The sequence below is a fragment of the Pinus tabuliformis genome, chromosome 6 (assembly GCF_031772625.1).
Source record: "Pinus tabuliformis cultivar Carrire ecotype Pingquan chromosome 6, CPIR1, whole genome shotgun sequence".
Taxonomy (NCBI): Eukaryota; Viridiplantae; Streptophyta; class Pinopsida; order Pinales; family Pinaceae; genus Pinus; species Pinus tabuliformis.
This window is the reverse complement of record NC_142292.1, coordinates 337,080,949-337,106,621: the sequence shown is the minus strand read 5'-3', so window position 1 is coordinate 337,106,621 and position 25,673 is coordinate 337,080,949. Positions and strand designations below refer to the sequence as shown.

The 25,673-nt window shown below is 40.3% G+C and overlaps 1 protein-coding gene across 7 annotated transcripts in view; it reads left to right on the top strand.

Moving 5' to 3' along the window:
* The window catches only part of EDD1 (glycine-tRNA ligase), a 508,476-nt gene that overhangs the window by 455,640 nt on the left and 27,163 nt on the right, over positions 1 to 25,673 (top strand). For 6 of the 7 annotated variants that reach the window (XM_089415669.1, XM_089415674.1, XM_089415666.1 and 3 more), the window contains one exon: positions 3,086 to 3,187. The exons of the other annotated variant lie outside the window; for it this stretch is intronic. In XM_089415669.1, coding sequence (XP_089271795.1) covers positions 3,086 to 3,187 — 102 coding nt within the window. The remainder of the gene's footprint in view (positions 1 to 3,085; positions 3,188 to 25,673) is intronic. 7 annotated transcript variants of the gene reach the window in all.

Sequence of the window (25,673 nt, the reverse complement as noted above, 5' to 3'; positions counted from 1 at the left end):
ATCTCTCAAATTGTTTAGAATCTGCCCAAACTCTTTCTGGGTATTGGAGATCTCATGTGCTTTAGCCTCTCTACCAATTTTCGTGGCTAGAGCACATCCGATGCTACCCCAAATCAGCAAAACCCAACCAAATTCTTCTTTTGTTAGTAATCAATTGTTAAGTAGAGATACAGAGTACAATGAGAGATCAAGAGAATGAGTAAATTCACCCAAATCTAAACAAGTTGTAGCATGAAAATCACTGGTAGCAACAATATATGCGCACACTGAATCAACACTGAAACAATGAAGCATTGAATCAACCTTGGCTCACTAGGTTTTGCTCTTACTCTTGAGGTCTCTCTCTCACAATCTTCTTCAACTCTATCCAACCCTCTCTCAAGTTCGAATTCTTCTTTCATAAGGCACAAGTGAGTAGTAGAGAGGATAAGAGGCACAAATATACGAAGAGCAAGGAGGTCGAATTCGTGAAGGAGTAACTCTCATGCCTTCAGGAGAAGTTACATATGCCAAAATAGAAGTGTAACTTATGCCATAAAGGAGGTACGCTTGCCTTAGTAATTTATGCCATTAAGAAAGAGAGTGTAACATGTGCATTAAAGACTGTGTAAGAGGAATCTTTCATGACATGCTTTAATGAGAGCGTAAGAGAGTGTAAGAGGAATATGCCATGCCAATAATGAGAGTATAAGGGAACATTATTGATAGCCATCATTGAGTGACTTGAATTTCTTTTTAATAATAATATAATAGTATCGTAAGAATAATAATAATAATAATATTAATGATAATATTGATGATTAAGTCGAAATTGAACTATTAGGATTGATTGATGATTAGAAGGGATTTTCTATCAACAATACTTGATTACCAATTGATGCAAGGTGATTTACTATTTTTGGAAAATCATACTTGAGACTTTTTATTTTTATAAGTTCATCCCTGAGCTGCCAAATTTTCAACATGATTCACAACTAGAATGGAAACCCCATTCAGATCTATTAGAAAAAATTACTAAACTCCCCAAAAAAAAAAACAAGGCAAGAAATGCCCACTTTGATACCATGTTAAGAATTGGCAAGTGCAAGACAAGACAATCAAGTAAAGCTTAAAGCCCCTTGTATTGTATTGTATTGATCTCAAAATTTGAATTTACAATACATCAATTGACCTTCTAGATCTTGTAGATCTAGATCTAGATCATATTGACAGCTCATAAGTGGATCATCACAAAACCTCATCAAGATAAGAATTACAAGTCATGACAATTGTATTCTCAAACTTTGTGATTGACTAGGGACTCATAGACTAACATTTTTAACCTTAGCACACCACTTAGAGGCTGTCTTAACCCTAACACACCTTCTCTTGAGTGAATGTTATGTTCCATTTGAGTTTCCTTTACCTTATGGGGCCAGATTTGACTAAGGACCTCTTTCACCTTATCATAGGTCCACAACCACTTGTCATCTTTCTACTTCTTTAGTATGCATTTATTCTTTGTTAAACACTTGGGCCATGTCAACCATGCCATATGGCATCTCCTCATGCAAAGGGGTCTCCTCCAATTAGGGAGAACATACGTCAAACAAGGTGTACTAGCCCCAAATGCACTAAAGGTGAAGCAAGCGCCCAAATATATCTAAGGCGCCTCAAATAATGTGCAATGCCCCATAAATGTGCTTTAAATGACTTCGTGAAAAAGATCTCCCTCTCAAAGGTGCTAAACTTATTATCAAGCAATCAAAATTGTCTTCTTTCCACCATCGAAGTGGAACATTCCTCATCAAGTGACATTTTACCATACAAGTGCTTCTACCACCACATGGCATTATCCAAGCAATGGAATTCCTCTCCTAACCTTTTTCCTTGGCACATTAGGCTTCCTCCAAAGTAGGACGTTTTTCTCCATGGTGTTTGTATTGTCACATGTCATGCTCTAGACTTCCTACAATGCAATGTGTTTTCTTCTTGGGTTATATTTTATCCTTAACTAGCCATAACTCATGCCTTAGCCACCTCTTGCGGTAGGAAATTCATCTTTTAGAGCTTGCTTCCCTCATCTATGGGGTCTTAGGCCTTGGCTCCAAAGCTCTCCATTAGTGATGTAATGTTATGTGTGCCCAAATGGAATGCCATGGTGAAATATGTCTCAACCTTCATCAAGCTAGACATACTCCACACCTTTGTTTTTGCCTCCAAGTATCCCCGCAACTTGTAACCACCAGCGAACTCCAAAGCTTCATTGTGCTTGATGAGAGAGGAAAGCCAATGAAAATGCAAAACGACTCTTGCATTTCCAAAGCATGACAAGAGCTAAAACAACATTGTTGTCTCAATTTATACAAGAACATAGCTAGAGAATGGCAGAGATGAAACAATTAATCATTGAAATAGTGTCTTATCATTACTCAATGGTAATAATCATTATACATTTCTTTTGCAAAATAGGGCATTGAAGATCGAAATAAATCTTCAACTTTTATGACTTTACCTTAGAATAGACCATCTTGACAAAAGTAGATTTTCTCACATAGGGAGCACTTGAATAAACTTACCACTAAAAGTAGACATATTGTCCATTAAAAGATTCTTTAGTGCTCTACATATTGTCCATTAAAAGTAGAACAAACAAGTTTTACGAATACTTTTTCTCTTGTATATGTGATTGATTATAACATTCAACTCATATTTTAATGAAACCTTTGTTCTTTGTTTTTAGTTGAATTTCATCTACCTGGTTGCATATATGTCAAAAGATGAATTTGGATTAAGATCCTAAAACCTTTGAGCTTTTTAATTATGAATTTTAGTGTTTAAAATGGACTTCTCGATATGCTATTTGGCCTCAACATTTTTGTGAATGTCAATTTTCTTGAGAATCTTTTATGCTTTTCTACATTTACCGTTGGTGGTTCTATTAGCATAGTGAACATGTCTACTTGTTAGAATTTTATATGGCGACATGACAGAATTCCTTAGTTTTATGTTGGTATACACCTATAGTTAAGCTCGTGAGGAGATATATATGCCACTTTGTATTGACTATTCATTCATGTCCTTTTCTTTTCCTTTATCTTGCCAGATGAAAAACTTGTCGGAAAGCGATACTTTCAAGAAAGTAGTTGAAGCATATTCTCGTCCAACAAAAATTATTCGAGGAAAATCTATTGATCATGCCTTGGAGGTAACATTCATTTCCATTTTAGTTAAACTTATTGTTTCCTTTTCAAATTTAGAATGAAACGAGTGGTGAATAACTCTCTTGGCTGCTATACTTTTTCTAGTATATTACAACACTTTTGGTTACTATACACCTACTAGTAAAGAAATCTAGCATATAACCTTTCCTATCACAAAGTAATATGTGTAATATATGTATACACTAGAAGAGTATAAAATGTACAGTTATCAATACGTTATATAGATAGCATGAAATCTATCTCTTAGAAAATAGGTACATAACACCATATACAAAAATATTGTAAAGAGGTAAATCTATTGGGCACAAGCATCCTTATTGGATGTAACCTCATTGACATGTTGTGTTGGATTTTTCACAACACCTTTGTGGTCTCTTGTAGGATAATTGGAAAGATGTAGTAGGCCTAGTCTTCTTATTCTTGGATCTCTTATTTTGCTGGGGAAGGTTGGGTCTTGTTATGTGTTTTCCAAGATATAACTTTGTCTTCCACCTCTTCTCCTGCTTGTGCTTAAATTCCTTAGGAGGAAATCTAGCTCTACATAGGAATTGCTTCTAAATGGTTGTTAGGTTCTAAGAGGTTATTTAACCAAACCCAGGACAATTCTATGCATTTTGATTTTCATAACATAGTTGGATAATAGTTTAGTGAAGATATGTTGAATCTCTTTAAGATAAGATATGATAACTATATTAATTCCTGACAAATGACCACAAAGGTAGGTTAATGGGATTGAACAGTATAATTAGTGTGAATACAGTGTAGGAGTGTATGCACAACTCCTAAAAATGACGAAAATAATATGAAGAAAGAAAGCTACATAGGGATTGTTGACCATTGGAGTGCCACCTGATGATTATATGAAAGACTCCATGCCTAAAGATGATCCAGAGGACACTTGTACTATCAAATATCATCAGTCAACAGAGTTTTTTTAACTCTACTTCTATTTTCTCATCATCTTTCTTGTACCCAAATTCCACACCCTAGGGAAATTGTAATAAGTGATACTAGTAATGATGAGTTTTGAGTATGTAATAGGCCTAGGATGTGGGACTCGATCAGCAAATGAGTATACCTTGGAGTGTTTTTTTTTATCTGGTCAATTATCCTTTCTTTTTCAGAGGCGGATAATTTTCTGGGTTTTTTCATTGACTTTTTACCCCATAGCTGGGGTGACGGTTTGAAGGTTGATCCCGTGACACATCTTAGTGTCTAGAGCCGATGTATATTACCATACTAGATCACACAATAAGTTTCATGGAATTTGGTTAGGTCTAGGTAGTCATTTTTTAATTTTTTAGATTTCCTGCAGATCAAAAATTGCGAATAAAATTGTATTTAAATTGTAATAAATGTAGTCTAGAGAAGTTGTATGGGGTATGAGGAATCAAAATTACACCTCTCATCTTCAACTTTCTACTATCACACACTTCGAGGGGTTAAAAATGTGTTTTGAACACTCAAAACCTAATTTTCTTAAGTTTAGTAGAAGTTAATTAAGCCAAAAATTAAATAAATGGAGAAAAATAAATATCCACACATGCTAAATGTTGTGGAAATGAGACGGAAAATTATGGGGGAGTTAAAGTGAAGTCCCAAGGTGATGTGGACTCCTAAAATCAAAGAAAGGACATATGCTCAAATAAAACCGAATTTTTGGTATTAAAAGGAAAGATGCTTACTTGGAAATTCGAATTTATGAAGTTAATGCACATTTGGAAGGATTTGGGAGAATATTTAGTGGAGATTTTTGTAGGAAATTGTCCCCACATGGGTTACCACCCATATACACTTGTCATTCTATCATAAAATTCGAATTTGGCACATAAAGGAAGAAGAAAATTATGTCCGCTTGCCAAAATTCGATTTTTACACTTGACATTGGAGCTCCATTCAACAAATTCAAATTTCTATTTGGGATTGTCACCTCATGCCACTTGTTTAATCACTTCTACATTGGGATTGGCTCCAATGTCATTTTTCATTGTCATTCTTCATTGGGATTTGCTCTCAACTCTCTATATAATAGAGTCATGGGCTCTCATATAATATGATGTAATACGAGCTATTGTGTTTGAGGAGACTCTATGGGATTGTATTCACTACTTGCAATATAATACAACAGTCTTTGGGGTAAAGCATGATGGTGTTCTTCTCCTTGCATGTGTGGTAAATTCTTGACTTGTTGTTATGCTTCTATTTATTTCCTCATGTCATTATTTCTTTCATGCTTGTTTCAAGTTATGTTAGTATGCAGCTATCTCATATTAACATAAGAATTAATTATTTTCTTTAGGAAAAGAAATCTTCTAGTGGATAATAGATGTATCTTTGGGAATTCTTTCCATTGAACTTATTTAATTTCATGTCAATTTAATGATTTGTGGTGAAGTTTTGTAGATGAACCATTATTTGGTCAAGTTTTTCAAGCGTTAAGAAAAATTCTCGGAGGAATCAACCCATTCTTATACTCAAGGAGAACCCGCATGTTTTGAATTCCAAAGTCTCATCTATATCTTATTTGTGTCTTGCAAAGATTCTTTCAAGTTTCTTAAAGCTTTTATTTTTTGCATCAAAATATCAAACTTGAAAAAAATTATTTTTTACGTATTGTACTTTATTTATCAATATCTGACTATTTCAAAGAGCTAAGTCATGTCTAGTCAAAGAAGAGAGCTTGCTAATACTCTTTGGCCTAGCCTATTGTAGATTTTTTTTCTAACATACTTTGTTGTCATCTTGGTCTAACATTTGAGTTATTTTCGTATCCTTTTGAGCAAGATAGTTTCCATGCTTTGATTTGTATACTTTTCATCTTGAAAGCATTTATAATATCATTTGCTAACAATTTAGTGTTTCACTTTTCAGGGTTATTTTGGCTTTCCATTTGAATGCATTTCACTTCATTTTAAGCAGAATACAATTTCTTTTTTTAAAGAGCAAACACTTGGAACGCTTTGGTTGTTTATGTATTTCATGCTTATCTTATGATGATTATTGCTCATATCAATTTTTTGCTTATAAATCTTAAAGAGAATCTATTTAACTCTAACAATTCTCCTAAAAACTCACATCCTTTTAAATTAACTTTTCATTAGGGACCATCCCCCTTAGCTAACCTAGGAGATAGCTCAAACAGAGAGAGTCGGGATTAGTGTGACAACCCCTTCTCTGAGTTCCCTGCCACCAAACACGCCTTATGGGTTGAAGGCTTTTCTCACTGACTTGTAGATAGGTGTAGGCGGCAGGGTCGACAGGCATAACATCAAAACATATGTATAGATGTATAAAACTGTGACAAAAGCATGTTGTTGCAAAATACCAAGTGAGTTTGGACAACTAAAGAAGAGAGAGAGTGAGAGAGATATATCAAACAATGAGGTTGATGATGTCAAGATCTCTTGAGTTTGATGGTCGAGGGTGAAGGGCGTGAATCAGTGTTGCAGCAAGCGCCCCCCCCCCCCCCCCCGGATCCTAGGCCGGAATCGCGTCCCGTACGGAAGCGTTCCGGAAGCGCCCTAGGAAGCGCGATTCCATTTTTTCCGAAGCGCGATTCCAAAATTTTAATGCGCTTCCTGGGATTCGGGTAAGGATTTTAGAGAGCAGTTTCGGTGATATGACTGAGATTACTATCTCGGATCTCATAGAAGATTGCGTTGAAGATTGGGTTCAATTTTGTTATGTATCACAATGAATGCGGATTGCAATGGAGACAGTTCTGTTATGTATTACAGTGACTCAATGTTATTCCTATCACAGTTTCGATGCTACCTTGATTTCGATGCTATTACAGTGATCACACTTCGGTGATATTACAGTGATCACACTTCAGTGCAGTGATGCAGTCACAGAAACTCGAATTATCTCTGAAATAAAATTTGGGTACCACAGTAAGGTAATGCAGATTAAAGGTTTTGTGCTACCACAGTCTTGGTGCCTCAACAGTAAGAACAGTCATCAATAGATTTTGGTATAACTACAGTGATACAAATTTGGTATCACAACAGTGAGAAAGTTTTCATCACAATAAGAAGATCTTGGTACCTAACACAGTCTCAATGATAAGGGTTCGGTGAGAAGGTTTCACTGTCAAAATCTTGACGCATAACAATGATATTACAAGGATAAGGACTTTGCATCACATACATAGAAATTCGATCAAGGCACTTCAGAGTTTCGATGATATTATGTAATGCTTAAATCAAAATTTTCCCATTTAATTTTATAATTGAATTGCTAAATTCATGTAATGCTTAAAAATTTGATGTATGTTTGTAATAGCTAGAATATAGATGATTGTTGTACATACTATTAACTACAATGGAATCATGGATGCCATATCTATCTTGATTTATGCAAAAATATGCATGTTTTCATGTCTTCTACAATTAATTTGGTATTTTGGATGTTTGTTTTGAGTATAAATGCAAAAAAATATAAAAATATATATATATATATAGCAGACGCTTCCGCGGACGCTTCGCTTCCTAGATTTTTGGAAAATGACGCTTCCGCGCTCCGCGCTTCCGCTTCGCTCCCGCTTCGTGCAACATTGGCGTGAATAGGGAACCAACTCACTGGTATAGTGTTACCTCCCTAGGTAGGAGTGGCTAATAGACCAACCTATTAGGTGTTTGCTACCCCTAAGTGGAGTTACATGCCCTTGGTCCACCCTTCAATTGATATGTGTCATGTGAACAATGATGGAACGAAGGGGAAAAGACATCATTTCCAACTGCCATGGTCAAAAGGACCAACTATGATGGGGCTCCTCATCTTGAGTGTATAAATGTGAGGAGGGAATGATCATGGATGCATGAGTTACCAACTCGGCCTTTGTTTTTTGTACCCTCTTGATAAATTTTTACTTTTTATTTTATTTTTTCTTTGTATTATTGCTCGTAACTCAAGGGTTAGAGCTTGCTTTGTATGATGTAGCAATGATTACCCCCTAAAGGGTGAGGCAACTCATTGCCCACCAAGGTTTGGGACATGCAAGGGTTCCTTCTCATAATATGAAAAGCAACATGTGCTCAGGAATTGGGTGATGGCCATAATGAGTGACGTAGAGCTCATGATAGGCTTTTGCCCACGAGCTAATGTGCATGTCCCGACCATCTTTTACATTTTGACCTTTTTATGCTTTTGCTAGTAGCCTGTTGTTGCACAAGCTAGAAGGCCTAGTAGATAGACTAAAGCTAGAGGGCACAACAACAATTTGGGACAAAGACCCATTGTCACCATAGCCTATGTCCCCTTGTCTTCTTGGATTTTCACCGATGGGAGGAATTCCAGTATCCCTTACTTGTGATTGATGTTCTTAAGATAGTTTCTAAGTGAGGTAAGGTGGCTCATTCAATGGAAAGGCTCAATAAAAGAGAAATCTTTGGGAGAAGCTAAAAAAGGCTTTCCATGAAAAAGCCCCTGGGAGAAACATTATACGAGACCTAGGGTTGAGATATTTGACAAGGTAAGAGTTCATCCAAGGTCAAGGTAGTCAAGAGAAAAGGATCTGAATGATATGCTTCAACAAGTACTAAAGCAATTGACCTAAGTTGAAGGATTACCTTATAGGGGTCCCTCTCGGTGTGATAGCTAGGGCATCAATTATATTGAAATTCCACTTTCGGAATTCGTTCAAAACTAGCAGATGCCTAGGGAAAACAATGAGGAAGAATCATGTCTTGACAGAATCTAAAAATTTCTCCTCCCTAAAATTTTGCACCAAACCCTAGATGGCCCCCTTATCCTTAAAGGGATGAGGAAAAGAGAAAGAAAGAGGTGAGGAACGAATGATTTTTCAATTATAATGTGATCACCAAGGATTCTTGACTAGTGCCTTGCTATTGGGAGGATTGGAGTCAAAATGACCTCGATTTAGGAACTTTGCTCTTCAAGGAGTCTTAGGAACAGCTCTGCATGCCCTAAAGGAGACAACTACACGACTATTCTAGAAATTTGTACTTTGTTGGAAAGACTAATGGATTTTCAAATATGCAATGAAACAACCTATAGGAACATTCATTCATCCATCATCGTATGAGTAACACACGCAAATTTTTCCAATAATATCAAGGCCTTAAACATTTTTTCATGAATTAGGGCACAATAATAACCATAAGACAAAAATTCCATGCATTAGACATTCATTAGTTGATAAATATAGCATTAAAAGGCACTTACAAGACAATGAAGAATATATCCATCCATCAATTTTCCCAAGAGAAGCTCCAAGAGAGATAGCGAAATTTTTCCAAACATCAAAATGTATTTATTCATCCAAAATCACTCCATAATTGTGTGAAAATTCTATCACTGCAACAACTGATTTACTTTACCTACTTATTTTCCAATAAGTTATTTATGAAATTCATTCAATAAACATTAAAATAAATTTTGTTGCAGATAATACAAAAAAAAACACGTGCACAAGAATCAACACATCAACACAGATATTTTGGACGACAGTCCCCGGAAAACTCAATTTGGGAAAACCGGTGCAGCAAGGGAGGATTTTATTATTCAGCAATTCTTAAGTACAACAGGGTGCCAAACTGGCTTACCCAACAGAGAGAAAAAATCTCCAGCACCTCTCCCAGGCTTAGCGTCAGCCTGGCTGACCTCTACGTAGCTCCCAGACACTCTGCGTCAGCCCCTTCCTCTCTACGTTAGCATTGGGCCTCTCTGCATCACCCACGCGAGCCCTCCAATGACTGCGCAGTCTGTTGCTGCCTCTGCATCTGCCTAAGAGGCTCTGCGTCTGCCTCTCCAACCTTTGCGCTAGTCTTCTGGTGCTGCTTCTGACTCTCTGTTCCATACTTGCTGCCTCCCGCTGCTCTCCAGACCACTAGTTCAAATTTCTCAACTCCCACTCCAGAAATCGCATTGACTGGTCTCCCTCAATGTGTTCTCCAACTGACTCTCAAGCCTCTTCTTATACTTTTCCTGTTAGTCCTTCAACGGCCGAGATTAAATCTCTAATCAACAACTAGGATTAGATTTGGCTTGATCCATGAAGTTTGGAACGTTCTAACCCAGTTTTATATTAATACCCATTAATTAAAATATTAATTATTTTAATATCTCCCAAACCAGTTAGAATCTGCCCAAACCGTTTATGGGCCTTGGAGATCTCATGTGTTTTAGCCTCTCCACCAATTTCATGGCTAGAGCACATCCGATGCTACCCCAAATCAACACTCCCTCTTAGCGACGATTGTGCTCTAATAATACTCCACACTGAGCATTACTCTGATCATACGGCATCGGTACCTATGCTATTGCTAAGGCTCCCTACTCAACATCCTCTGCACTGCTGCATCCTGTACTGTTGCTCATGGCTCTATCATTGCCACTGCTACATCTGTATTGCAGCTCCTTCTGCATCCGTGTTGCTACTTGTCCATCTTCCCAACACTGCATCTACACTACAGCTCCCTCTCATCATGTTGCATCGTGCTACTGCTGACTGCTACTGCACTGCAACATCATACCCATTTCTGCCTGAAATAATCAAACTTGGTTCTTCCAAGGACCTTAGTAAGGATGTCTGTCACCTGTTCTCCTGTAGGAGTGTAACTCAACTGTATAGCTCCTCATTGGACATAGTCTCTGATAAAGTGACTCCAGATATCAATATGCTTTGACTAATCGTGAAACACTGGATTCTCAGAGAGCTTGATGCAACTCTGATTATCACCCATGATCCTGGTCGCCTCCATCTTTCTTCTGAATAGGTTCACAAGCAATTTTCTAAGCCATATGGCTTCTCACAAAGTTATGCTTACAGCCAGATATTCTGCCTCAGCGGAGCTCAGAGCAATGGATTTTTGTTTCCTACTACACCAAGAGGTCATTCTTGATCCAATGTTGAAACAGTACCCAGAGGTACTTTTTCGATCCACTGAACTTCCTACCCAATCTGCATCAGTAAACACACTTTACTCTTGGTGTACAAGAGTCCATAATCGATTGTTCCCTATAAATACATGAGAATGTGTTTGGCTACTGCCTAGTGCGCCCTCTTCGACTCCACCATGAATTGACTGAGGGTGTTGACAGCATAGCAAATGTCTGGCTTGGTATTGACTAGATACATCAGGGACCCTACGAGTTGCCTGTATAAGGTGGGATCAACATCCTTCTCTTCTGATGCATCAATCTTCTTCCAGTTGGTGATCATTGGAGTAGCCATGGGTCTACAGTCCTCAATCCTGAATGTCTTCAGGATTTCTGTAGCATATCTCCCTTGCCCCAGGAAGATCTCTCTCTTTTGCTGCCAAACTTTCAATCCTAGGAAATAATGCATTCGTCCCAAATCCTTCATATCGAATTCTGTGGCTAGATTCTTCTTGTAGTCCCCGATGAACCTGGATGATCCTGTCAGAAAGAAATCATCCACATACAATACTAAGATTAGCGTCTCATTCTCTACAACCAGATAGTAGTTATTTGGATCTGCATCACTCTTGACAAATCCCATCTTCTACAGGTAGCCATCGATTTGACCATACCATGCTCTAAGTGCCTGTTTTAGCCCATACAAGGCTTTCTTCAACCTGCATACATGAGACGTCTTCTCATGTGTTTCAAAGCCCTCTGGTTGTTCAATGTATACCTCTTCTTCTATCGCCTCATTCAGAAATGTCATTTTGACATCCATCTGATGAATCTCCCACCCCATCTGTGCTGCAAGAGATATCACGGTTCTAATATATGTATACCTGGCTACTAGGGCGATGGTCTCTTTGTAGTCAATTCCTTCCTTCTGAGCATACCCCTTAGCCACAAACTTGGCTTTATAATTCTCTACGCTGTTGTCTGCAGCGTATTTGATCTTGTAGATCCATCTCAAACCTAGAGCTGGATATGAAAAATCCCTCGTATAGAGCTGGCTAGCAATGTGAAGGACGAACCTATTACCTATAGACTAGGAAGGTCAGGGATAAGCTAAGGTAAGACCAAGCCTGATAGGCTCCTAAGCTTACAGATAAGACTGCCCCCCTTGAAAGACGGTTTCCCTTCCGGCACTCTGGTAGTAACATGACGCCCAGCAAAATTCTCTTCCTATTTTGGCTTTGACTGACGAAGACAGGAAACACGTATCTTTTACTAACCCGGTCGTGCAAGAGGCTAACCCCATTACCCTACCAGAGCACACTGCCTCGCCACCACTGATCTGTCTTGAGGCCTTGGCACTACCTCCCAGACATCGTCCACCATTATGGAGTTGTACTCTTCTACCATCGCATCTAGCCAAACCTGATGTTGAACTGCCTCCTAGAAACTGGCAAGCTCCCCATCCTAAGCTACTAATGCCTAATATCTATCTGGTTGTTTTTGCTCCCTCTTATTGTTTCTTAGCGCACCGATGAAGTCCTCTGCATCTCGCGGAATCTGACGAAGTTCCCTGCTAGTTCTTCCTTTACCAGCAGGTGCTTTTGTTAGCTCCTCCTCATCCTGTGAATCTCCCTAACCTGAGGAAGAATTCTTTACTTCTGTTGGTTGAAGAGGTTTAACCAACGGCTCATCTTTTGATTGCTCCTCGAAAGGCATTTCATGAGATTTTCCTGAAAGCCCTGTCCTCCATGAACTTCACATCTCGTCGAACCACTATGTTCTTGCTCCCTGGAAGATAGATTATGTATGTCTTAGCATTCTCGCTATATCCCACTAGATACCCTTTTTCTGTAGTTTGATCCAGCTTTTTCCTCTTTTCCTTGAGTACGCGGCAATATGCTAAACTCCCAAATATCCTGAAATGACCGACTTCAGGCGTTTTCCCTATGAAAACTTTCTCTGGAGTAATCTTGCCCAATGCCCAATGAGGAGTCCTGTTTTGAACATAGACTATTGTGTTGCATGCTTCTGCCCAGAGAAATTTTGGCATATCCTGATCATACATCATGGCCCTAGCTGCTTCTACAATAGTTCTGTTCTTCCTTTCTGCGACTCCATTCTGCTCCAGATTATAAGGAGTTGTCCACTCTCTTCTGATGCCCTCCTTAGTGCAAAAAACAATGAAGTCCTTATCGACATACTCTCCACCATTATCTGAGCGCAAAACTTTTATTTTCTTCCCAGTCAGATTCTCCATTAGAGCCTTGAACTTTTTGAATCGATAGAAAACCTCATCCTTGGTTTTCAGAAAATAAATCCAAGTTTTCTTTGAGTGGTCATCAATGAAGGTAAGAAAGTACTCGGCACCACTAAGAGCTTTAGTAGACATAGGTCTGCAGATATCTGAGCGTATCAATCCTAGTACACTCTTGGCCCTGTTTTTACTTTTAGGAAATGTTGCTTTGGCATACTTTCCTAGAGCACATCCTCTGCATACATCATCTCGTTCCGTACTAAGATCCAGAACTCCTATTACAGTGCTCCCAAGAATTCTCAGAGCCCCATGGTGCAAATGTCCCATTCTTTTGTGCCATAGTTCGTTTAAATCTTTGTCTCCATGACTGCCTATTAGTGCCATTGGTGATTCTAGTTGTAGTCTATATGACTTTTTTCTTTTGATCCCGTTCTGCACTTTCTTTTTCTAGCTCGGGTGTTTGACGTATACTTTTTCCTTGATGAAGAAGACGTCATAGCCTTTGCCTTGAAGTTGCAACATGAAAAGTAAGTTTATCCCCATTCCTAGCACATGCAGCACATTGGTAGCACAGAACTGCTCTACCGATTCTGTTTACAAAACTATGGTACCCCTCCCTACTGGAGTACACTTTGCCTTGCTCCCCATGGTGATCTGAAAGTTCATCTTTTCCTCCTGATAATCTAGAAACATTCTCAGATTCCCGTCATATGCCAAGAGGCTCCACTATCTATATACCATACCTTTGATGATGCAAAACTAGTCATATAAGCCACTTCTTCTTCCACCCTGGAAGCCCGAATAGAGAAATCGAAATCACTTTCTCTTGTGCAATTTTCTGAAAATCTGTGCGAGTCTCTTGACGTAGATGCCTCGCATCATGGTCCCAACCCATAATTGATTTTCCCTTCCTGTCTCTGATTACTCGCTCTGATACCATGTGAAAATTCTATCACTGCAACAACTGATTTACTTTACCTACTTATTTTCCAATAAGTTATTTATGAAATTCCTTCAATAAACATTAAAATAAATTCTGTTGCAGATATCACACCATAATACTGAAAAAACACATGCACAAGAATCAACACATTGACACAAATATTTTGGAAAACAGTCCCCAGAAAAACCCAATGTGGGAAAATCGGTGCAGCAAGGGAGGATTTTATTATTCATCAATTCTTCAGTACAACAGGGTGCCAAACTAGTTTACCCAGTAGAGAGAAAAATTCTCCAACACTTCTCCCAGTCTCAGCGTCAACCTGGCTGACCTTTGCTAAGCTCCCAGACACTCTGTGTCAACCCCTGCCTCTCTGTTTCAGTACTAGGCCTCTCTGCGTAACCCACACAAGCCCTCTAATGACTGTGCAATTTGTTGTTGCCTCTGCGTCTGCCTCTCCAACCTCTACGCTGGTCTTCTTGTGTTGCTCCTGACTCTCTGTTTCGTACTTGCTACCTCCTGCTGCTCTCCAGACCACAGTTCGAATTTCTCAGCTAACCCCGCTCCAGAAATCAAACTGACTGGTCGCCCTCAGTGTGTTCTCCAACTGACCCTCAAGCCTCTTCTTGTACTTTTCTTTGATCGAGATTAAATCTCTAATCAACGGCTAAGATTAGATGTGGCTTGATCCATCACTTTTGGAACCTTCTAACCCAGTTTTATATTAATACCCATTAATTAAATATTAATTATTTTAATATCTCCCAAACCGGCTAGAATTTGCCTGAACCATTTCTGGTTCTTGGAGATCTCATGTGCTTTAGCCTCTCCACCAATTTTCATGGCTAGAGCACATTCGATGCTACCCAAATCAACAAATTGCAGTCTGAATTCTCAAGGAGAGCTAGCGAAAATCCAAAGTGTGATGCTAAATGCAATTGAGGCTCTACTTATTATATGAGCATTTACAAGTTCAAATTAGTCTAATGAACCCCTAAATTGTCCTAATGTGCAAAATAACACAAACTTTTGGTGAGAAGCCCACCAAATAGCTCATGTGTGAATAATAAGTCATCCCAAGAGGGTCGAAATAGTGCAAAATGGAGTAGAAAGGGAAATTGGAAGGCCAAAATGAGTCCTCAAGGTGCTAAGATGAAGAGGTGGGCTCCATAAATGATGATCAATGGGGTGGCCCCTTGCTTTCCAAGCAAAACATTGTGTGTGCTCCCAAGTGGCTATGGGGCACAATCATTGGTCTCATGGGTCTCCAAGTGGCTATGGGGCACAATCATTGGTCTCATGGGTCTCCAAGTGGCTCCATAACAAGTCAATGCTCCATCAATGAGGGCTAGAGGATGACACATGCCCTCCCATGTCTCTCCGGAAAATACAAAACCTCATCTAGGCCTTGGATCAGCTGCCAAGAGTTGGGTGTAAATATGTGGTCGACTTGGCAACGTGATCCAAGTGCATCATCATCTCTATATGGTTGCGGCATGAACATGCAATGTGTAGTACTAAAGAGGCCCATGACGTGGCAATCAATGCTCTGTTGTGGTGGAGGCCCATGGCTCTCAATGCTCACCCTACAAATGCCATTATGACCCTTTGGAGGGCTTGGACCCTGTATAGGGAGACCAAGTCCAAAATGAAGACCCACCTGCAATCTTGTATAAGATCCAATGCGTCCCCTCACCTTCTAGTACAATTAATCATTAGTGCAATTGAGTAAATAAGATTGCTAATCAAGGGAAGAAGTGGACACTTCTTAGTGGCATGTTCTTCCAAATGGGCTTTAAAATGTACAGACGTCAGACGTTACCTTGCTTGACAAGAGAGGTTAGTGAAGGACCCTTTTAAATGGTTTCAAAGTCTAAGGGAGTGTTAGGTCCATGATACATCCATCAAATGGTAGGTGTCATGTGTGTTAGCGCTTGAAATTTCACCTCAGACTGAGAAAGGTAAACCTCAAGGCAACATCAAACCACTTAGCCTCGTAGCTAGCCCTACGGGGCTGGAGAGGGCTCTCTCCGGTCTATCTCGGTGAAATCTTCAATGGACGAGATGACCAATAGGGTAACACTGATTTTAGGCTAGTAAACTGATCAAAAAGGTTGATTTGGGGTTTTTAGGGTTTTTGGTGGCAAATTGAGGGGATGGCAATTTTGGGTGCGGGGATTGGACACAATTTCTGCAGGGGGTTCTTTGGGGCAAGGTAGGAGACAGTATTGATGCCTTTGATTGATGTGGATGGTCAGGACTGACAAGTGAGGAGCTAAGGAGAGCAAACAAGAACTTTGAATTCTCCTTAAACAGTAGAAAACATTGAAATTAAACAAACTTAAAAGCAGAGCATGACAGCCATGAATTCTTACTTTAACACTTCGTTTGCTTAATGTGCAGAAGGAAAAGAAAGGAAATGATTCACATAACACACTTACAGGTACATAGAGAAACACAACATCAATACATGTGTCCACAAAAATCCCAAAAATGACTGCAAAACCCTGGTCTTCCTTAGCCAAAAATTGCAGAGATACAGTGAATAATACAATGATAGCTTATCCCTCAAGAGTCCAACCATGAAAATGAGCAAGAAAGTACATAATATAGATGATCTAACCTCTTTCCCTGCCTCCATGGGTCGAGCTCACTATCCTAAGAGCTGTTTCAACCACTTCTAAACTAAGCACTACAAACTAGGCAGTCAAAACAACTTGCCTCTATAAACTAGGAAACCAATTCATTCATTTAATATTTACCCTTTTCATGAATGAATCTTCTAGAAGTGTTACATAAGAGTAAAAGTGTCTTAAAAGTACAATAATTACATCAAAGAGAATCATAATTCACCCCAAAAAGTCAAACTGGGTCAAACTGTGTTTTTCTGAGCTGTACAGTGCATTTTGGAAAAATCTGCCTGACGGGTCGCGCGCCCCTGCCTGACGGGTCGCGCGCCTTTGGAGCCACTTTTGGGGCACTTGCAGGTGGCCAAATTGAGAAAGAGTAGGCTTGTTGGAAAGGTCTGTGAGTCTACTTTCCAACCCAACTGGAATTTCTGAATTTGGAGTTCATTTGCCCTGTCAAAAATCAAATCTCCCAAGACTACTTTCTGCAATTCAAAAAAGTGGCAGAAAGTCATTTTTTACTAGTTTTTTCACTTTCTGGAGGCCCAAAACTTCACCAAATCTCAAGTCCATCCATGAGCATGTGTAACTTTGCATGACAAATCTGGAAATGCTGAGTTTTTGTCAAATGGAGTTGCCATGATGAAGGGTCGCGCGGGGGGTGAGACCCGTTAATGGGAAAAACCTGCAAATTGCCTAGAAATGCCAAAATTCACCCAAAATTCTCAAAAAATTTTGGGATTTGTGCTGTGGCTAGGCTATTTAGTGCCTTGATCCTTGAGTGAAGCCTCAGCCAAGATACGGAGGGGATTGGGCCTCTTTCTCTGTTTTAGTGCCTCGGTCAACCGCCTTTGAAACATCTTCATCTTTGCCTTGCACACATGCATCCTTGCCCAGTAATGGTTTTTCATGTTCCTCAGCAATTTCTTCTCTTGGTTGGCCTTAGCCAACAGCCTCTCCAAGTGTGCATTTACCCGGATGAGCATGGACTCTCGGTCAGCGGGCAATGGGTCACCGGGTCTTCTTCGGTTCAAGGTTCAGTCACTACAAATCCTCCACAGCTCATCGAGTGCTTGCTCTTCTTCCAACTGTTTGTTGCGCTGCTCCAGGTATGTGATGGTCCATTGTGCACCTTCTAATCTCCTCTGCAAGGCATCATTTTCAGCTCTGAGATGCTGAATGATCTCCTTTGCCTCTTGGCTCGGAGAACTGGCCTCAAGATCAACAAGCTCAATATCTGGAACTCCTGATGGCCCCTCATCAATCATGGGCTGCTTGCCCCTCTGTGCTGCCTGTGCTGCTGAAGAGAGCGAGGCCCCTTCCACCTGATGTGGAGATAACACTCGCTGAGCTGATGATGAAGGCGAGACCCCTTCCACCTGTTGTGGAGATAGTACTCGCCGAGCTGCTGCAAATAAGGCCCTCGGGCCTTTCTGATAGGTAACCAAAGGTGAGGAGCTGACATGTCTAGTGACAGGGATGTCATGCTGCTGTGATGGTCCTCCCTCCTCATGAACAACCTCAGGATGTGGCGAGGGTGGTGCTGTGAAAAACTCACGAGAGATGAACTCCTCCCATGAGATTCCCTGCTGAGCCAACTGATGCAATACTACAAGCTGAATCAAACCATAATGGTACAGGCTCCTATACTACTGTGCCGGGCTCTTCCTCTGCAACATGGGTACCATCCTCTGAATATTCTGATAGAAGAAAACAGGGATGTTCATCATCCTCACTCGGGTGAAGTGCATCAAGAGGCGAATATGGTATGAATATACCTGTGAAAATCTGCCCTCACAGGTAAAATAGTGCATGATGAGCCTCATCATGGGAGCATACTCGCTCCTGAGAAACCTGAATGGAAACACACCTGCCAAATGTCTCATGAATGGTGGCCGGACAAAAGGCTCAAAGTGAACACTATCCAGCACCTTGCGCTTATTCCACACCTCCCCAACATTAGGTATCCCTGTGGCATGTGAGATCACCTCGGGTGTCAAAGTGAAGTCCACCCCGGCAAGGTTGACATGTCCATCATGCAAGTGTAAAACAAAAAGGCGAGCCAACTCTCGGTGGTGCTGAATCCGAGAGATCCTCTCACAAAACTCATAGCAAGACATATACTGGAAACATGTGACTGCCATAGGACAAGCCTGTAACTCTGCTAAAGAGGTGGGCTCCTCTCGCCTATGATGACCACCCTTTCCACCCTTATGAGGCCTCCTCTGTACCTCAATCTCTGAAGCTGATGACTGGTCATCACTTTGCTCATAGGTTTCGGTTTCTGACATTGTTTAAAGAGCAAAGTGGACAAACTGTGCTGCTGTTTCTGCCTGTAAAAAGCTGATTTATATGTTGTTTCAAGGGGACAAGGAACATGAGGGAAATGTTAGGGGAGGGACATTTTTACAAGGAAAATGGGAATACATGTATACAACAGGGAATTTAGGGAAAAACACTGCAAATATCACTGCATATGCATCATTAAATACATGTGTTTACATGGGTATTATGAGGGGTAGGGTTAGGGCTTGATTTTTATTTTTTAGGGAAAAGGGGTAGGGTTTATTTTCTTTACAAATTTAAAAGGGAAATTTATATGGACATACAGGGAAAATGAAATGGGAATGAGGAAAAATGAGTACAAGGGAAAAAACCATTGAAACAACAACAAACCCTAGCAAATTTTTACAAATTTAATATACAGCCATATGGAGCATTTTCTCTTGCACAATTTGATCATTAAAAACACAATCATGATGTCCTTCAAACATAACCAGCAATCATTTCCAAGTTTGGAGAACCTACCTCAAGCAATTTGATGATTTGGAGGGTGCTTGAACAAATTTGCAATGAGTTTGGAAGGGAGGTCGCTGACGGGTCGCGCGCCTCACCCAACAGGTCGCGCGCGCCTGACGGGTCGCGCCCGTTAAAAAACTGAACTGTGGGAACCCCTCTGACGGGTCGCGCGCCTCTGACGGGTCGCGCACCTGGCCTGACGGGTCGCACGCCTGTCAAACGCCTGAATTCGCTCAACTTTCACTCCTTTCACTCAATCACTCGCCCAAACTCTCTTGCAAGTGTCTTGGATGCACAATGAGAGTAAAAGGAGGGAGATTGGGTCTTTATAGGTTTCATTTGAATAAATTTCATGCTCAAACCCACTTTCTAATGTTCCTCTTTGACACTTTATAAAACTGACTTTTTGGTTTCCTTTGTCCTGAAATTGACTCATTTAGTGCTTTGGCTTGATTCTTTTTGCAGGGAGATCATCTGAGGGATCTTGGCAAGGGTACCAGGATTACATGCTGTCCGCTGAAGTCTTTTGAAATTTCATCACTTTTTACAAAAATTTGAAAAATGACCTTGGCTTTAAAAACTGAGTTTTTAAATCCAAGGTGAAAATTAACTGTACAAGATAAAAAACTTTGAAGAAACATCTTTACAATCATCCCTCTGGCTTGCTGAAAAGTTATTGACCTTCAGACACATGACCTTGTAAACATACTTGACCAAAACCCTAGACCTAGGAAATTGACCTCAAGACAAGACAAGACAAGCTTGAAAGAGCTTAATGACTGAAATGACCTGATCCAGCAATGCCAAGAGGGGTACAAATACACCAGCTCCTCCATCAGGGTTATGGCATGCCTAATGGGATGCAAAAATTGACACTGATGAGACACCTACCTATGGAAATGCAAAGAGTTTTGATCGCTGATGGAGGGCTCAAGACCGACTCTAACAATGTGAAATAATGATGGAACGAAGTGGGGCAAGAGGGAAAACTCCAAGCCACATGTCATGGTACAAAGGTAGCTATGATGAGAGAAGCCCACACCTTGGTTTTATGAATGTACGAGGGAGCAATTGTGGTACATGAGTTACCCAGGCCTTTGTTTTTCCACCCTTCATCTTATGCCTTTTGCCTTTTATTGATTTTTCTTCCTTTTACTGCTCGGGGCTCCACGGGATGAGAGCATGATGTGTATGATGTAGCAGTGATTACCCCCTTAAGTTTGGGCATTTCATCGCTCACCAGGGATTCTTACAATCATGGGTTCTTTAATGATGCAAGGGGCACTCATAGGGGCCCTAGAAACCAGGATGATGGCCATATTGACAAGGGTAGAGCTCATGTTCGGCTTTTGCCCATGTACTAAATTTTTATTTCCCGACCATATTTTGCATTTTGTGGTACATTTCCTGTTGCATGTGACCAAATTATGCTTTTATCTTTCTTTTTAGCTGCATCAACCTCTGAGGCATCGTTCCAGGCCCGACCCAAAGTGTGGACAAGGGGAGGGGGAGACTGACACCTTTTGGACCCAATGGACAGATGTGGACCTGGATGGGAAAAGTGTGACAAAGGGTTATAATGAGCGGAGGGAAGCGAGATATACGATGTCGGGTTGTGGGACCATGCAACCAAAATTAGGGTTTCCCATGTAGTGCCACTTCTAAAGCTAGTAGCCAATAGAGGAGATCCCACGAGACTGGGATACAAGATTAACCCCCAGGTTTGGACATGGTAACAAGAGTACAGTCCAAGGCCATTCTTTCCGCAGAATCGCCTCACTAATCCATATCCAAATGTGCCCAAGAAAAGCAAGCATAAACACCCGTTTACATAATGAAAAATCATACCTTCGGAGTTGGAAGGCCCACCTTCAAACATGCAATCATAACCTATGTTGCAGGAAACACTAGGCAAGAGGTTGTTTCACCTAAAAAATGAAACTGAAACGTCGAAACGCATCGGGTATGGCCTTGAAACCCATTTCAAGCCATACTGACACATTTCACAATGTTGAAACATGGCCTAGTACGGCCTGAAACACGTTTCAAGGCCACACAAGCGTGTTTCTGGCAAAGTAACCCTTTTTTTCAATTTTTTTTCATTTTTTTATTTGATGATAAAAATATTGTTTGGATGTTTCTATATGTCTCTTGCAAGTTATAAAAAGACTCTTGCCTCATTCCCACAAATGACACGAATTGAGTAAGTTGTTTCACTTGGAAAGGGCTGATTTTAGAAAGGAAAAAAGAGGAAGAAAACAATGGTTTCATCTAGGGTGTTTTCGACGGTGAGCAAAGGAGTTTCCAACAGCAAGAAAAAGATATTTCACAAGAAAATTCAAAGTGGGGAGTTTCTAGCTACGACATTCTTGGTTTTTGGCTCAGCTCCAACCATCTTTCTTTTGTGTTTTGTGGCATTTTGGGGTAGCTTCAGCTACAAAAAAATAATTTCGGTAAGAAGCATTCATGTTAGTTTTTTCCCACTGTTTCTTGTATCTTTTTAGGGTTTATGTTTTCAAAAATGTGAAAAGCATTTTTCCTTTACAATTTTTTTTTATTTTTTTTTTATCTTTTTTGCAGCAATGGCTACCAACCAAGGTGCAAGTTCAGCCCCTACGTCCAAGCAAAGGGCTAACTATTATCCTCTTTGGAGGCATGTTCAGAAGCTTCAAAGATGTGTAGGTTGTGGCTCATGGGAATGGCAATGTAATGTTTGCAGTAATTCATATAAGGGCTCCTACCCAAGAGTGAAAGCGCGTCTTTTGCATAGATGAGGACAAGGGATTGCAGGTTGCCCAAAAAAAACAGACCCAATGGTGAGGAGGGCATATCAAAGAGAGCAAGATGAGGTTGATGGACTTAAAAGAAGGCATGAAGAGCTTGCTAATGCTACTCCTCAAGCTCCACCAAACACTGAGCCAAGGATTGTGGTTGAAGCAAGGAAGAGGAAAGTGGCTCAACAATAACAACTACCACCATCCAAAAATACCAGAGGGGCATCCACTTCAGTTCAAGAGAACAAAATTGCTAAATTGGTGAATGTGCAAGCGAGAGAAGTTGATTCCAGAGTGGCTAGGTGCATCTATGCATGTGGTATCCCATTCAATGTTGTGCAGTCTCCTGATTGGCAAGATATGATAAGGGTAGTTAACAAAGCTCCCACAGGGTACAAGGGGGCAAACTATGAAAAAGTCAGAACTCAAAATCTCAAAAATGAGGAGGAGCTTGTGGAGGATATCTTATCACCTATTTGTTCTTCCTAGAGTAGCTTTGGGGTTAGCATAGTCTCAAATGGATGGACAAATACAAGGCATAGTCCATTGATAAATATCATTGCCACTTCACCAAAAGGAGCAATGTTTTTAAAGGCGGAAAACTGCTCAGGAGGGGTAAAAGATGCACAGTTCATTGTTGATGTTGTAATAAAATATTTTGAACAATTAGGACCTAATAGGTTGATGTAAGTTATCACGGATAATGCACCAGCTTGCAAATTTGTAGGTTTAATTATTAAGGGGAGGTATGATCACATCTTTTGGACACCTTGCATTGCCATACTTTGAATATGATCTTAGAGGAGATCGACAATAAAGTTTCGTGGATAAAGGAAATCATAGGGGAAGCAAAGGAGACCGTTAAATTCATCACCAACCATCACAAATCTCAAGCAATATTTTGAGAGTACTCCAAATTGGAGTTGTTAAAAGTTGTTGAGACGAGATATGCCTCAAACTTCCTAATATTGTGCCGCCTTGTTGAGGTTAAGCAACCATTAGTTTCTATGGTGGTGAGTCAACTTTGGGTTGAGTGGAGACAGGTAGATTCAAAGCAGGGATATATGGTGCGTAGATTGTGCCTTGATGAGGAGTGGTGGAGCAAGATATATTTCTTGCTAAAGTTCACAACCCCTGCATTTGAGCTACTTTGGAATGCTGACATAGACCAACCTTTCTTAGGGGAGGTATATGATGGCATGGATACCATGGTTGAAAAAACTGCGGAAATTATTTCACAAGAGTCGCCACAGTTTTTATTTGTCGATGATCATTTTGTTGATTTAGTCAATAAAATCATTGTTGATATGTGGAACAATTTCAACACTCCATTGCACACTTTAGCACATGCCCTGAACCTGATATTTTATGATGAGGAGCTTATTGCTCAAAGCAATGGGAAGAGGAAGGCACCCCATAAGGATAGAGAGGTGGCTAATCGGGTGAAAAAAGTCCTTATGAGAATGTTTCCTACTCAACAAGACGGGGAGGTGAAGGAAGAATTTGCCAGGTTTGTTGCACGATTAGATGATTATTCAGATATATCAACTTTGGAGGAGAGAAGCACCATTTATCCAATTAGGTGGTGGATTTGTCATGGAGCAAATGGTGTACATTTGCAAAACCTTGATATTCGTGTTCTTTCGCAAGTGGCAAGCTCTTCATTAGCAGAAAGAAAGAAATGGCCAAATCTAAGAGGATGGTCCTAGATGGGGTTCGAGATCACATTACCCCACATAGTGAAAACTAGAATACAACAAAGGACATGTGGGATGTCGTCATGAAGTTGTACCAGGATTCGTCTGAGAATCGTAAAATGATTCTCAAGGAGAAGCTGAGGACCACTAAGATGCAAAAGGGTGAGAGTGTCACCTCCTATCTCACCATACTATAGACAATCAAGTATGAACTTGCAGCTATTGGAGAAAAACCAGCAAACAGTGAGCTTTTGCGAACAACACTCAATGGGTTCACTAAGGAGTGGCATACATTTTTCCTAGTCATTTCTAGATGAGACTCACTTCCAGGGTGGGATCGTCTTTGGAGTGATTTCACTCAGGAGGAGTTGAGGCTAAGTCTCATTGATGGATCTACCAGCAGCAGCAACGAGGTACCCAAGGTTGAGAAGGAGGAGGAAGAAAATGTATCCCTTGCAGGTAAAGGGAAGGCAAAGAAGGTAGTGTGAATTGCCCATTTGCAGGCTACAGGAGCAATTACAGCCAGAGTGACACTCCATGTAATGATGTTTTTCCACGATATTGGTGTCTACAATAGAATCTTAAATCATTGACGTTACCAAATCAAGTATCACAAGAAGTCTACTTTGCGACAGCGGAATAAAATACGACAGTGAATCAATACGTGCACAATATAGACAAATTTTTACAAATTTTACAACCCAACTCCGTTATATTAACAAACTGATACTACAACAGTCTAGGGCTCCCGTACCAAGGATAATGGCCCTCATACATCCACTGATACAAGACAACAATAACGAGGGCTTGGTGTTTGTCAGGATGACCACCAATCTACCTTGAACAAAGTCCTATGACCATCTGGCTATAGCGCGCTTTCTCAGCTCCTCTCAGTCATACCCTTAACACATATGCTTGGTCCTTCATGTGAAAATTCCTAGATCTAACAATCTCAGGAATTCGACTGCAACCAACTGAATCTACTTCACCTAAATTGTAAATTACATTACAAGCTTATTTCAAATATCTTCTAGAAACATTGAAGTAAATTACTGAAGCAACCTACACCAAATTAAATATGATTCTGAAACATAGAAACTGAGCAAGAAAAATAGAAACACATAGGACACAATTGTTTTTGGAAAATAATCCCTCGAAAAACCCAATGCGGGAAAACCAGTGCTGCAGCTCTGAGGGTTTACTATTATTAAACACCAGCAAATTCTAAATACATCACTGAATACCTCACAGGGTTATTCAGTTACAGAGAGAAATACTGGCAGAAGCTTTGTGATTTTACCTCACACAATCACTAAGAAAAAGTCCCAGTTGTTCCGGCTGCTGGATGAGGTGCCCCTGGCAGGCTCTGTGCTATCACTGCGCTGCCTCTACGTTGTCCCAGCGTCAACCCTCTTAGGCACAACGTCACCCAACTAGGGAATCGATCAGTAGCCTAGAGTCACTGCTCTCAGCCTCCCGGTCTCACACCCCGACTTCCGACTGCTGAAACTGACCCTCTGCTCTGACTTTCGACTTT